Source organism: Thalassophryne amazonica, chromosome 3 (assembly GCF_902500255.1).
Source record: "Thalassophryne amazonica chromosome 3, fThaAma1.1, whole genome shotgun sequence".
NCBI lineage: Eukaryota > Metazoa > Chordata > Actinopteri > Batrachoidiformes > Batrachoididae > Thalassophryne > Thalassophryne amazonica.
In genome coordinates, this window is record NC_047105.1 from 16,628,484 (window position 1) to 16,643,746 (window position 15,263).

At 42.7% G+C, this 15,263-nt stretch overlaps 1 protein-coding gene across 4 annotated transcripts in view; it reads right to left on the reverse strand.

The window, feature by feature from the left end:
- Positions 1-15,263, reverse strand: part of chd5 (chromodomain helicase DNA binding protein 5) — a 125,807-nt gene that overhangs the window by 88,937 nt on the left and 21,607 nt on the right. For all 4 annotated transcript variants that reach the window (XM_034165875.1, XM_034165877.1, XM_034165876.1 and 1 more), the window contains exon 2: positions 1,966-2,117. In XM_034165875.1, coding sequence (XP_034021766.1) covers positions 1,966-2,117 — 152 coding nt within the window. The remainder of the gene's footprint in view (positions 1-1,965; positions 2,118-15,263) is intronic.

Genomic DNA, 15,263 nt, shown 5'->3' on the forward strand with positions numbered 1-15,263 from the left:
TCTGCCAAAAAGAGTGGTCAAATATCCATCCATCCATCCATCCATCCATCCATCCATCCATCCATCCATCCATCCATCCATCCATTTTCTTCCGCTTTATCCGAAGTCGGGTCGCAGGGACAGCAGCTCAAGCAAAGCCGCCCAGACCTCCCGATCCACACACACCTCCCCCAGCTCCTCCGGGGGAACCCCGAGGGGTTCCCAATCCAACCGAGAGACACAGTCCCTCCAGCATGTCCTGGGTCTTCCTTGGGGCCTCCTCCCGATGGGACGTGCCCCGAACACTTCTCCAGCGAGGCATCCAGGGGGCATCCGGAAAAGATGCCCGAGCCACCTCAGCTGGCTCCTTTTAACGCGGAGGAGCAGCGGCTCAACTCTGAGCTCCTCCTGAGTGACCGAGCTCCTCACCCTATCTCTAAGAGAGCGCCCAGCCACCCTGCGGAGGAAACTCATCTCGGCCGCTTGTACTCACGATCTCGTTCTTTCAGTCATGAGCCAAATCTCATGACCATAGGTGAGGGTCAGAACATAGATCGATCGGTAAATCGAGAGCTTTGCTCCCCTGCTCAGCTCTCTCTTCACCACAATGGTCCAATATAGCGACCGCATCACTGCAGTCGCTGCACCGATCCATCTGTCGATCTCACGCTCCATCCGTCCCTCACTTGTGAACAAGACCCCGAGATACTTAAACTCCTCCACTTGAGGCAAGGATACTCCACCGACCTGAAGAGGGCAAGGCACCGTTTTCCGGTCGAGAACCATGGCCTCGAATATAGAGGTGCTGATTTTCATCCCGGACGCTTCACACTTGGCTGCAAACCGCCCCAGTGCATGCTGAAGGTCCTGATTTGACAAAGCCAACAGAACCACATCGTCCGCAAACAGCAGAAATGAGATTCTGTGGTTCCCAAACCAGACCCCCTCTACACTCTGGGTGCGCCTAGAAATTCTGTCCATAAAAATAATGAACAGAACCGGTGACAAAGGGCAACCCTGGCGGAGGCCAATGTGCACTGGAAACAGGATTGACGTACTACCGGCAATGTGTCAAATATCCAATCAGAATTATACCAGTAGCTTGTTGATGGCTACCAAGAGTGTGTGCTTGAGGTGCAGCTTGCTAAGGGACATTTAACCAAATACTGTATTAGTGGAGTTGTATGTATATATTTGGTCTGGGAGCATGCACTGGTGCTGTGTGTTGCTGCATCCACCATGCCATGGACCTGCTTTGGATCTTGGATGGCAGCATGTCCATCCCCACCAAGTGACCATTTACCTGCCACATCCAGGTGAAATATGGGCTTCCTCCTGGCCTTCCCCAGCTGACTGAGCTGATCTGGTCTGAGTACTTCAGCAATAAATGGAAAATATGAGCTCCTTTGGGGCCAGAACCATGCCAAGGATTAGGAAACACTGCTTTTTAGTGTTTAACTCCTGACTATTACACAGTTGGGAGTTAAAAATTTGAAATGCGGTGGACTGTTGAAGGTCTAAGTACAGTGTGAAACTACATTTAAAAAGTGTTAAAACACATCAAGTGGCTTCATGCTAGAAATAATTAAGACCTCGGCCGTGTCGTGTAAATGCCGTGGATGGAGGCTCGGCAGGAAGACCATTCTGTCTCCACTCTGTGATGCTGGCACAAACTCCTTACAGTCTGTGCCATCAGCAGCAGCAGCTGTGCCACAGGCACAAACCTACACTCTAAACTGGTGCTTATCTGTGCACGTTGGCACACAACGCACTTTGGCAGTGAGGGCGACACTGCTGCCAACCTCCTGAGACACTCTACTGCCTCTCATTTAGACGGCAGAAGCAGCTTAGCGGCCAAAACACACCTTTGGTCCAATTTCAGTGACATCAGAAGAGCAACTTCTTTGAGAAGCACAAGAAAATGTGCAGCTAATCCATAAGGTCAAAGGTCATGGTTGGTGGCATAGACTATGACTTACTCCTTACCTCCTTTTTCCTCTTCTTTACTTTGGGCATCTTCCCTTCTTTCATCTTTTTGGGCTTCTTCTTCTTTTGTTGCTTGAGGCAGTCATCATCAGAGAAGAAGCTGTCGAGCGGCGTGAGGGGAACAGTGTTGCGCTCACCTTCATCATCGTCATCTGGACACAGACACACATACACACAAAATAAGCAAGAGCAATCTGTGGAGTGGAAGTGGACTCAAAATAACAGATATGTGATTCACATCCTGACCTGGACTTTACCTGGATTGCACACTGATCCAGAATGGTCCAACTGATCAAGATGTTACAATCTGATATTTAATTCACAAGTTGAAACAAAATAGTGTCTTCCTAATCTTGGTTTTCCGTGAAGTAGTTTTGACGTAATCTTTAAAAGTCTACAAATTGAAATCCTGATCCAGAATCCAGATCCAGATCACTTCCAAATTTTTATGGAGTCTTCCAAGGTCTAACGCCAATGTGTGGTGACAATTTGGTGAAAATCTGTTAAGTAGTTTTGATGTAGTCCTCAAAATCCAACAAAGTAAAATGTACAAATTGAAATCCTGATTCAGAATCTGGACCCGGATCACCTCCAAAATTCAGTGGAGTCTTCCATGGCCTAATATCTATCTGTGGTGCAAATTTGGCAAGATTACCTGAAGTAGTTTTAATGCAATCCTGCTAAAAGACAGACAGACAAATAAATAAAGGTAGATGATTTTGTTACATCCTTGGTGACATAATAAAATAAATATCACCTGCTTACCAACATACTGTTGCATGCTCAATATTGGTAATATGACAGAAGTCAGGCTCCAACTATTTCACAATTAACTCCTCTGCACATTATTGTTTTTACTTTTTTTTGCCATTAATCAATAACATGATATTGTTTTCATTGTTTTTAGTGTTTGTTGTTCAAACTATCGTTGTTTATATGTTCTGACTTGTTTTTATAGTTGTGTCCTTATTTTTCTGAAAAAGGATCACACATCCTGCTTATTGGAAGAGAAGGCAAGAGAGTGTGAATATGTATCACAAAAGAATCAAAAATGTAAAGGGAAACAAAATTGTGACTGGCAACATCATAATGTAATCTGCAGCCTCACCACTAGATGACACTAAATCCTACACACTGTGGCTTTAGTAATAATTAATCTCGAAAAATTGAAAGGGACCGTGATATTTCACAGCTGAACAAAGTGAGATGAACAATACAAGTTGAACTTTTCTTTATCACCTGGAAGTAGGTGATGATGAAGAAAACAACAAACAATGCAAGAGCAAGAACTAACTTAATTAACTAAGGATTATGGCATCAGTAAGGATTAACATAAGGAGTAGAAATTAAGCAATTATACAGCAAAAAAACAGTGGTGGCCACCCAGCTTTGCAAATTAAAGCATCTGACAAACGATTTTATCATATACAGTGGTCCCTCGTTTATCGCGGGAGTTACATTCTAAAAATAACCCGCGATAGGCAAACTCTGCAAAGTAGACAGCGTTATTTTTTACAATTATTATAGATGTTTTAAGGCTGTAAAACCCCTCACTACACACTTTATACACTTTTCTCAAACAGGCATTAACATTTTCTGACTTTTCTCTGCTGTGTAAACACTCAAAGTTCAAACCTTAGTAGAAATAAAAATAGAACGTTTTCCTATAAATAATTATGATGGCTTTTAGAACTAACAAATTTAATTTTAACGATCAAGCTACGAGGTTGGACACATAAGAAATTATTAACAGTGACTCACCAGTATTTCACAGTTCCTCTGACCGCGTCTCTTCGTCGTGGCGCCGCTCCGCTGTCCGGATTGGCTGATTACTTGGGTGGTATGAAAAATACTACCTGTCCACGAAAAGGGTGTATTGCTATTTATTCTTTAGTGTTTTATCCAATCATATTGGCATATCATTTATAGGTATATGATAAATATAATTATATAATGACCACCGGGGGGGTCAACATTAATTGGCTAAGTGTTATTTAAAATTATTTTAAGGCAAAAGATAGAAACTAGCTTATATGAACATTCAACCACAGACACAATCTAACGTCACACAAGGTATTTAACAACTGTACTTGCATTAACATGCTACAGAATCCTTTGGCTTGCGCCACACTCTGGACCGTAGCAGCCATTACAATGATGGGAGTCAGTCAGGTTCAGTCAGGTTAACAAATGATATGGTCCACTTTCAGGGTGTTTTTAAATGTATTTTTTCTTCCAGTTATGAATATGGGAAATATATTGGATATTTATAATTACAGGTAAGAAGGACAAGTTATGAATCTAAAAACTGATGTTTTAATGTCTTTTGGTAGGGTCCAAGATTTAGATGTTATTCAGACCCCCCCCCCAATAACCCTTGAAATTTGAAACCTGCTTCTTGTATTAGTCAAAAACTGCCATGGATATTTGTAAATCAGTGAATATGATTCATTCATGCAGCAAATATGCCTCAGTTAATTAGATTTTTACCCGAGGCCATCAAATATGGCCATCAGATATTGCCAAGGCTTTGCATCCATCTGTCCTTCTGTCCGTGCTCAGCATAGGTCTAGTCCTATTACTGCCACAATGTTCAAATTATCAGGGAAAATTCTTGGAACATAGACCTTGGACAAGCTCAAAGTGGGCTAACCTTGACCTATTTTAAAGTGTAGGTGACATGATGTGTAATGTTTTTTAAGATTAAAATTAAACAACAGTTTGTAATTTATCCTTTCCTGGTGCGCAGTTAGTGAAGAGATAAATATTTGGATTTTGAACTGCATGCCACTAAAAACCAGGAACTTCCTGGCGAGTCCTGACATTGAAGAAGGAGGAGGAAGTGATATCAGTGTCGGATTCATTATCTTAATAGTCCCATTAATTTATGGATTAATTTATGGATTTTTACAGGGTACTGACAGCCCTGTTTCCACCGAGTGGTTCAGGTCGGTGATGCACGTTTCTTATACGTGTCAAAACGGTTAATGCTCACCAGCAAAATCCTTTTGATTGGCAGGTGGAACACATATTGGTGAACGTGCACGCACGGTGTCTGCAGCTTCTCCACTCGAACGGAGACAAAACTGAGTATTTACACATTATTTTAGTTTATTTTATTGTTTTGTGGATCATATGGGATAATCTCGTCGCGTGCAGACTGAGATGTTATGAGCAGCCAGGACAACGAATTAAATTATTTTCAGACGTTTTCATCAGACTAAAGATGATCTCATTGAAATGGACGGGCAAGACTACGAGGGCTGTCAATAAAGTAACGGTCCTTTTTATTTTTTTCAAAAACTATATGGATTTCATTCATATGTTTTTACGTCAGACATGCTTGAACCCTCGTGCGCATGCGTGAGTTTTTCCACGCCTGTCGGTGACGTCATTCGCCTGTGAGCACTCCTTGTGGGAGGAGTCGTCCAGCCCCTCGTCGGAATTCCTTTGTCTGAGAAGTTGCTGAGAGACTGGCGCGTTGTTTGATCAAAATTTTTTCTAAACCTGTGAGACACATCGAAGTGGACACGGTTCGAAAAATTAAGCTGGTTTTCAGTGAAAATTTTAACGGCTGATGAGAGATTTTGAGGTGATACTGACGCTTTAAGGACTTCCCACGGTGCGAGACGTTGCTCAGCGCTCTCAGCCGCCGTCGTCAGCCTGTTTCAAGCTGAAAACCTCCACATTTCAGGCTCTATTGATCCAGGACGTTGTGAGAGAACAGAGAAGTTTCAGAAGAAGTCGGTTTCAGCATTTTATCCGGATATTCCACTGTTAAAGGAGATTTTTTTAATGAAAGCCGTGCGGACGGGTCCGCGCGTCGGGACGCAGCTGCCACGACGCTCCACCACAGGAAAAACACCTCTGTTGAAAGCCTTAAGGACAAGTTGGAACATGTCCTGCCTGTTAAACAATTTCTCATATACTCACTCCACTGAAAGCCATCAAAAGCCGCCTGGATTTTACAAATGGTTATCAACACGGAGGTGTTTTTCCTGTGCCGCCGCACCGCGTCGGCTGCGTCCCGACGCGCGGATCCGTCCGCACGTCTTTCATTAAAAAAATCTCCTTTAACAGTGGAATATCCGGATAAAATGCTGAAACCGACTTCTTCTGAAACTTCTCTGTTCTCTCACGACGTCCTGGATCAATAGAGCCTGAAATGTGGAGGTTTTCAGCTTGAACAGGCTGACGACGGCGGCTGAGAGCGCTGAGCGACGTCTCGCACCGTGGGAAGTCCTTAAAGCGACAGAATCACCTCAAAATCTCTCATCAGCCGTTAAAATTTTCACTGAAAACCAGCTTAATTTTTCGAACCGTGTCCACTTCGATGTGTCTCACAGGTTTAGAAAAAAATTTTGATCAAACAAGGCGCCAGTCTCTCAGCAACTTCTCAGACAAAGGAATTCCGACGAGGGGCTGGACGACTCCTCCCACAAGGAGTGCTCACAGGCGAATGACGTCACCGACAGGCGTGGAAAAACTCACGCATGGGCACGAGGGTTCAAGCATGTCTGACGTAAAAACATATGAATGAAATCCATATAGTTTTTGAAAAAAATAAAAAGGACCGTTACTTTATTGACAGCCCTCGTATATTATTAACTCCTTGTGTGAATGGTTTTAATATTTAATAATAATGTGTTACACTACTAACGTACCTCAGTGGTTTAGTGGTTAGCACTGTTGCCTCAGAGCAAGAAGGTCATGGGTTTGATTCCCACCTGTGGTCTTTCTGTGTGGAGTTTGCGGGTTCTCCCTGTGTTTGTGTGAATATGTACCTGTTTCTCAGAAAATAAAATCATAAATAAAAAATCCACGCTTCCTCATCACTTTTTTCTGATGTCACAGATGGGGAGGGGGTCGGAGACACGCTTTATCACCTGTTTACAATGGGGTACACAGGTCAAAGCAGTTTCAGTCTTTTGTTCATGGTAATGAGTCATTCACGTCATCAGCAGAGTCATCAAGGGAGCCATCAGAAGAGGGACAGCTGCCCTGTCATTAGGAGGGTGCTAACTAGAGCACAATAGGTGCTAATTAGAGCTATTGTTTAGTCACCAGCCTATGCCACACTAGAAAAAGCAAATCGCCCGAAAACAGCTCGACCTCTGCCGTGTTTACAATTGATTTCGGCTTGAATCAGCAGGTGCCGTCCTAGTGATGATGTAGCAACAATATGGCCACAGCTGAAGGCTGAAATAGAGCGCAGGCTTCATCCAGGTGTTGTTTATTCTTCACCTGTGCACTTATCATCGACTTTTATTGTTCAGGATTTTTTTTTTTAAATATCAACATTTCATCATTTTTAGTGATTTGTGCACTTTTTTTGGTGTCAGCTTCACTTTAAGGGCTATTTTAAGAGGTTAAAAAGTAACATTCTGTTTCAAACTGTTAGTTTAGTTTTGGAGTGTTGGGGTTGACAGCCAATCAGAGTAGAGCTGCACTGTGACGTCACAGTCTGGTTGCTAGTTGAAAACTGTTTTGTTTGTGTGTAAATACAACTTCTTTGTCATATATTATGTAAAAGCTACTGAGAAATAAACACTTCTGAAACTGAAAATGCTGTTTTTGGAACCTGATATCACCTCTGAAGTGATTTAAAAATTAGTGGATGTTAGCATGCACGCTAATGTCTGCTACCTCAAAGCTAACTTCTGCTCTTCTGAAAAGCTCATGTTCATATATTATGTAAAAGCTAGTTACAAATAAACACCTATTTTAACACACACACACACACACACACACACACACACACACACACACACACACACATATATATATATATATATATATATATATATAAAATTAAACAACTGCAAATTATAAAGCACACAATGCTCATATGGCCAAAGGTATTTTAGCATTTCATTATATTTTCAATTTTACACCTGTTAAACTGGTAATCCTTCTAACCCTTAAATTAACACAGCCCAACATGTTGATCACTAAGTTTGAAAATACTCTTGAGGAAATTATTCTTACAATGTCATGTCATTCATTCATTTTCAACACCTGCTCACTCCATGGTCATCATGGGGCGGGGTTGGGGGTTGGAGCCTATCCCAGCAGATACAGAGCGAGAGACGGGGTACACCCTGGAGGGAATTCCAATTCCAATTCCAATTCACCCGACCTGCATGTGGGAGGAAGTGGGAGGAAGTCGGAGCACCCGGCGGGAACCCATGCGAACACTCAAACTCCACACAGAAGGGACCAGACGGGGAAGTGATAACAGGACCTTCTTGCTGTGAGGCAACAGTGCGAACCAATAAGCCACTGTGCCGCTCCCGCATAATTACAGAACACCAAGTGGGGCTCTGTTTTATCTGCCTGAAGCACACATGGATGCTAAGAGCTGCCCCGCCGCTAAATGGGAACTCCCTCAAGGATCACTGAGGTACACCGAGCATATCTTTTGTCTTCAAAGCCTGCTGGGACTAAAGCGACCTGCTGCTGGTTGTCAGCTGCACTGTCTCAAAGCGACCGTGTACAAACGTGCAGACTGCTGAGCACGGCAAACATCAGTGATGTCATAGCGGGTCACGGAGGAGTAAGTAAAGGAGAGACGCTGGTGAGACAATCCCAAACAATACATCACTTTAAAGAGACGTGCGTACAATGAAACCACACTGGAACGGTTTGGTTTTCTGCCTTTCTTCCTGCAGCTTCCTGTCTGCGTGTCTCCCTCGCACTCACACAGACAGACTGGAGGGCATGAAATATGCAGCATATGAATCAGAATCAATCAGCCAGCTCGAGCCCTGCAGTCTACCACTCCCCTGGGTGGCTGGAGTAAGAGATCAGGGAAAAGGGATTCCAAGATAGCAGACACACAGACCTCACCAGCCACTTATCCTCTATTTAGCCAAGCCAGCAGGAGGTGCCGCGCACATCCAAACAAACAAATGCTGGCATTTGTATTTGCACTGCAATCAGTGGCATAATTCATCCAAGACCCTGTCTGTCTGAGAGGTGAAGTCCTGCTTGATCAACATCAAAGAAAGGATGTTTTTTTTCTTTTTTTTAATTTCTGACTCTAAAGTTTGGAGTTATATGTTCAATGGCAACAGCAGCCTGGACATGCTTTTCTTGCTTTCAGGCTTGCCTTCAACATTCATCACATTATTATCCCCCAACGACCATGACACAAAAAGATAGAAGAAAGAAAGTCCTTTACACACCCTGAAGGTGACCGGTGCCAGTGTTAATCCTGGATTCTGTAGCGCGAAGCAGATGCAAGTCTATGACTTCCCCTGGACAGGACCCCAGTCCAACACAGGTTACTTCCCCAACCAAGACCGGTAACCATTCAAGGCCGGGTGGACTGCCTCTACAGTCACATTAGCTACAAGCAACAGAAGCAAAGCAACAACCATTTATTTTCAATCAAAGCGGGTGTTTTGCATTGACAAGAGACATCAGTCGCTAAGCCGCCAGCTACGCTGGGCCAAAATAGACAAGAAATGTATTTTACTCACCAATCCAAATAAAAAGGCAGTGTGACGTCAGCTGGTTGCTCACTCAACAAAATTTTTCCAAGAGCGATCTGTATGCCACAGCCAGGTGATACAAGGATGTGGACATCTCCTTGACCTTTTCCAGTTGCTAAGGCCTTCAGCACTGAGGCAACTGTGTATCTGGTGCCTCTGCCTCAGAAAACCATGCCACATGGCCATAGTGTTATAACCGAAGTACTTTCACAATGCTCCATAAAATTATTAATCAAATAAAGACATGGCAGCAAGAGAATGATATATAATTCCACAAAGATGTGTGGGAACCCTTAGACCTTGAGAGATTTTCATTTTTTTCAATCATATCACATAAAAAAGAATTCAGGTTGCTGTATATTCGGGTTAGATCTGGGAGCATCCACCTCACCACAGAACCACCCCGGGTCCTGGACAGCAACCCCCAAGGCAGACAATGGCCCATTTCCATTTCTCGAAAGTAGTCATCCATCTGTCACAACCACTTGAAAGGTAGATTCCTCCTTGGGGTCCTCAACACTCAAGCACCTGTGTGTTGGATCATGCCCATAAAAATGTACCACATATCCAAAAATGTCATAACTGTTGTTCCATCACAATGCCAATCCTACTTATCGTCTGAGTCTCATTAAGTAACCACTCCTTTGACACAAAGTCAATACCCAAGGATTTCCCGTAGAAACCTAGTACCAAAGACATCTAGACGTCACATTAAGTCACTGGTCACCATCTAAGTCTCACAACCAGAACTCGGGGTGGTTCTGGTTGCCTGGTCAGTGCCTCTACTGGTGGTTGGCTCTCACTGCGGTATTGTATCACTTCCTGTTCCGGAGCACAGCTGTGTTTTTCCTGTATCTGTTAGCTGTTTAATCTGCGCAGTTAGATTGATCTAGTTAACTAGATAACGATTTGTTTCACAGTGTAATCTTCATGTGCCTTAACTAAAGCACTCCCTCTGCTGAATCACCTCAAAATTATTTACACATTATTCACTTTGTGTGTTTTTAGGAATCCGCTAGGTTAGCTCAGCTACTAGCTCTTAGCCGGTTTAGCATGGCGGCTTCTCCTGTCTCTCCCGCACTTTTCTGCTCTGGGTGTGAAATGTTTAGTTATTCCTCGGCCTCCTTTATCAGTAATGGTACTTGTAATAAGTGTAGCTTATTCGTAGCTTTGGAGGCCAGGCTGGGCGAACTGGAGACTCGGCTCCGCACCGTGGAAAATTCTACAGCTAGCCAGGCCCCTGTAGTCGGTGCGGACCAAGGTAGCTTAGCCGCCGTTAGTTCCCTTCCAGCAGATCCCGAGCAGCCGGGAAAGCAGGCCGACTGGGTGACTGTGAGGAGGAAGCGTAGCCCTAAACAGAAGCCCCGTGTACACCGCCAACCCGTTCACATTTCTAACCGTTTTTCCCCACTCGGCAACACACCCACCGAGGATCAAACTCTGGTTACTGGTGACTCTGTTTTGAGAAATGTGAAGTTAGCGACACCAGCAACCATAGTCAATTGTCTTCCGGGGGCCAGAGCAGGCAACATTGAAGGAAATTTGAAACTGCTGGCTAAGGCTAAGCGTAAATTTGGTAAGATTGTAATTCACGTCGGCAGTAATGACACCCTGTTACGCCAATTGGAGGTCACTAAAATTAATATTGAATTGGTGTGTAACTTTGCAAAAATAATGTCGAACTCTGTAGTTTTCTCTGGGCCCCTCCCCAATCGGACCGGGAGTGACATGTTTAGCCGCATGTTCTCCCTGAATTGCTGGCTGTCTGAGTGGTGTCCAAAAAATTAGGTGGGCTTCATAGGTAATTGGCAAAGCTTCTGGGGAAAACCTGGTCTTGTTAGGAGAGACGGCATCCATCCCACTTTGGATGGAGCAGCTCTCATTTCTAGAAATCTGGCCACTTTTCTTAAATCCTCCAAACCGTGACTATCCAGGGTTGGGACCAGGAAGCAGAGTTGTAGTCTTACACACCTCTCTGCAGCTTCTCTCCCCCTGCCATCCCCTCATTACCCCATCCCCGTAGAGACGGTGCCTGGTCCCAGACCACCAATAACCAGTAAAAATCTATTTATAAAAATTCAAAAAGAAAAAATAATATAGCACCTTCAACTGCACCACAGACTAAAACAGTTAAATGTGGTCTATTAAACATTAGGTCTCTCTCTTCTAAGTCACTGTTAGTAAATGATATAATAATTGATCAACATATTGATTTATTCTGCCTTACAGAAACCTGGTTACAGCAGGATGAATATGTTAGTTTAAATGAGTAAAAACCCCCGAGTCACACTAACTGCCAGAACGCTCGTAGCACGGGCCGAGGTGGAGGATTAGCAGCAATCTTCCATTCCAGCTTATTAATTAATCAAAAACCCAGACAGAGCTTTAATTCATTTGAAAGCTTGACTCTTAGTCTTGTCCATCCAAATTGGAAGTCCCAAAAATCAGTTTTATTTGTTATTATCTATCGTCCACCTGGTCGTTACTGTGAGTTTCTCTGTGAATTTTCAGACCTTTTGTCTGACTTAGTGCTTAGCTCAGATAAGATAATTATAGTGGGCGATTTTAACATCCACACAGATGCTGAGAATGACAGTCTCAACACTGCATTTAATCTATTATTAGACTCAATTGGCTTTGCTCAAAATGTAAATGAGTCCACCCACCACTTTAATCATATCTTAGATCTTGTTCTGACTTATGGTATGGAAATTGAAGACTTAACAGTATTTCCTGAAAACTCCCTTCTGTCTGATCATTTCTTAATAACATTTACATTTACTCTGATGGACTACCCAGCAGTGGGAAATAAGTTTCATTACACTAGAAGTCTTTCAGAAAGCGCTGTAACTAGATTTAAGGATATGATTCCTTCTTTATGTTCTCTAATGCCATATACCAACACAGTGCAGAGTAGCTACCTAAACTCTGTAAGTGAGATAGAGTATCTCGTCAATAGTTTTACATCCTCATTGAAGACAACTTTGGATGCTGTAGCTCCTCTGAAAAAGAGACCTTTATATCAGAAGTGCCTGACTCCGTGGTATAACTCACAAACCCGCAGCTTAAAGCAGATAACCCGTAAGTTGGAGAGGAAATGGCATCTCACTAATTTAGAAGATCTTCACTTAGCCTGGAAAAAGAGTCTGTTGCTCTATAAAAAGTCCTCCGTAAAGCTAGGACATCTTACTACTCATCACTAATTGAAGAAAATAAGAACAACCCCAGGTTTCTTTTCAGCACTGTAGCCAGGATGACAAAGAGTCAGAGCTCTATTGAGCCGAGTATTCCTTTAACTTTAACTAGTAATGACTTCATGACTTTCTTTGCTAATAAAATTTTAACTATTAGAGAGAAAATTACTCATAACCATCCCAAAGACGTATCGTTATCTTTGGCTGCTTTCAGTGATGCCGGTATTTGGTTAGACTCTTTCTCTCTGATTGTTCTGAGTTATTTTCTTTAGTTACTTCCTCCAAACCATCAACATGTCTATTAGACCCCATTCCTCCCAGGCTGCTCAAGAAAGCCCTACCATTAATTAATGCTTCGATCTTAAATATGATCAATCTATCTTTATTAGTTGGCTATGTACCACAGGCTTTTAAGGTGTCAGTAATTAAACCATTACTTAAAAAGCCATCACTTGACCCAGCTATCTTAGCTAATTATAGGCCAATCTCCAACCTTCCTTTTCTCTCAAAAATTCTTGAAAGGGTAGTTGTAAAACAGCTAACTGATCATCTGCAGAGGAATGGTCTATTTGAAGAGTTTCAGTCAGGTTTTAGAATTCATCATAGTACAGAAAGCATTAGTGAAGGTTACAAATGATCTTCTTATGGCCTCAGACAGTGGACTCATCTCTGTGCTTGTTCTGTTAGACCTCAGTGCTGCTTTTGATACTGTTGACCATAAAATTTTATTACAGAGATTAGAGCATGCCATAGGTATTAAAGGCACTGCGCTGCGGTGGTTTGAATCATATTTATCTAATAGATTACAATTTGTTCATGTAAATGGGGAATCTTCTTCACAGACTAAGGTTAATTATGGAGTTCCACAAGGTTCTGTGCTAGGACCAATTTATTCACTTTATACATGTTTCCCTTAGGCAGTATTATTAGACGGCATTGCTTAAATTTTCATTGTTACGCAGATGATACCCAGCTTTATCTATCCATGAAGCCAGAGGACACACACCAATTAGCTAAACTGCAGGATTGTCTTACAGACATAAAGACATGGATGACCTCTAATTTCCTGCTTTTAAAACTGAAGTTATTGTACTTGGCCCCACAAATCTTAGAAACATGATGTCTAACCAGATCCTTACTCTGGATGGCATTACCCTGACCTCTAGTAATACTGTGAGAAATCTTGGAGTCATTTTTGATCAGGATATGTCATTCAATGCGTATATTAAACAAATATGTAGGACTGCTTTTTTGCATTTGCGCAATATCTCTAAAATCAGAAAGGTCTTGTCTCAGAGTGATGCTGAAAAACTAATTCATGCATTTATTTCCTCTAGGCTGGACTATTGTAATTCATTATTATCAGGTTGTCCTAAAAGTTCCCTGGAAAGCCTTCAGTTAATTCAAAATGCTGCAGCTAGAGTGCTGACGGGGACTAGAAGGAGAGAGCATATCTCACCCATATTGGCCTCTCTTCACTGGCTTCCTGTTAATTCTAGAATAGAATTTAAAATTCTTCTTCTTACTTATAAGGTTTTGAATAATCAGGTCCCATCTTATCTTAGGGACCTCATAGTACCATATCACCCCAATAGAGCGCTTCGCTCTCAGACTGCAGGTTTACTTGTAGTTCCTAGGGTTTGTAAGAGAATGGGAGGCAGAGCCTTCAGCTTTCAGGCTCCTCTCCTGTGGAACCAGCTCCCAATTCAGATCAGGGAGACAGACACCCTCTCTACTTTTAAGATTAGGCTTAAAACTTTCCTTTTTGCTAAAGCTTATAGTTAGGGCTGGATCAGGTGACCCTGAACCATCCCTTAGTTATGCTGCTATAGACTTAGACTGCTGGGGGGTTCCCATGATGCACTGAGTGTTTCTTTCTCTTTTTGCTCTGTATGCACCACTCTACATTTAATCATTAGTGATTGATCTCTGCTCCCCTCCACAGCATGTCTTTTTCCTGGTTCTCTCCCTCAGCCCCAACCAGTCCCAGCAGAAGACTGCCCCTCCCTGAGCTTGGTTCTGCTGGAGGTTTCTTCCTGTTAAAAGGGAGTTTTTCCTTCCCATTGTTGCCAAGTGCTTGCTCACAGGGGGTCGTTTTGACCGTTGGGGTTTTTCCGTAATTATTGTATGGCCTTGCCTTACAATATAAAGTGCCTTGGGGCAACTGTTTGTTGTGATTTGGCGCTATATAAATAAAACTGATTTGATTTGATTTGATTTAAAGACTGCAAAGCTATTGGCATGGACAAGTACCTCTGTCCGATGACCTCATCATTCCATAAGATCATTCCAGGTGTCTCTTTGACTCAACGGCTGAGGACCCGGAGACGTATATTTCACTGGTGAAATAATAAGTGAATGCCTCTACCAGACCAACACTTTCCCCGAACTTCAATCATTTCGGGACTTGCCAAAGCATTAGAATATCTGTGTGTGTGTTTAACTGTGTGTGCTCAGGCACGACCCAATTAAATTCTTTAGAGGGTAGAAGATTGAGGCCATTACTAAGATAAATTCTCTTTAAATGAGGAAATAACCTACAAAAATTAGTTAACGTCTTTCTTTCTTTCATGCATAAACCCATACGAGTATTCCTCTCTCCTTTGTT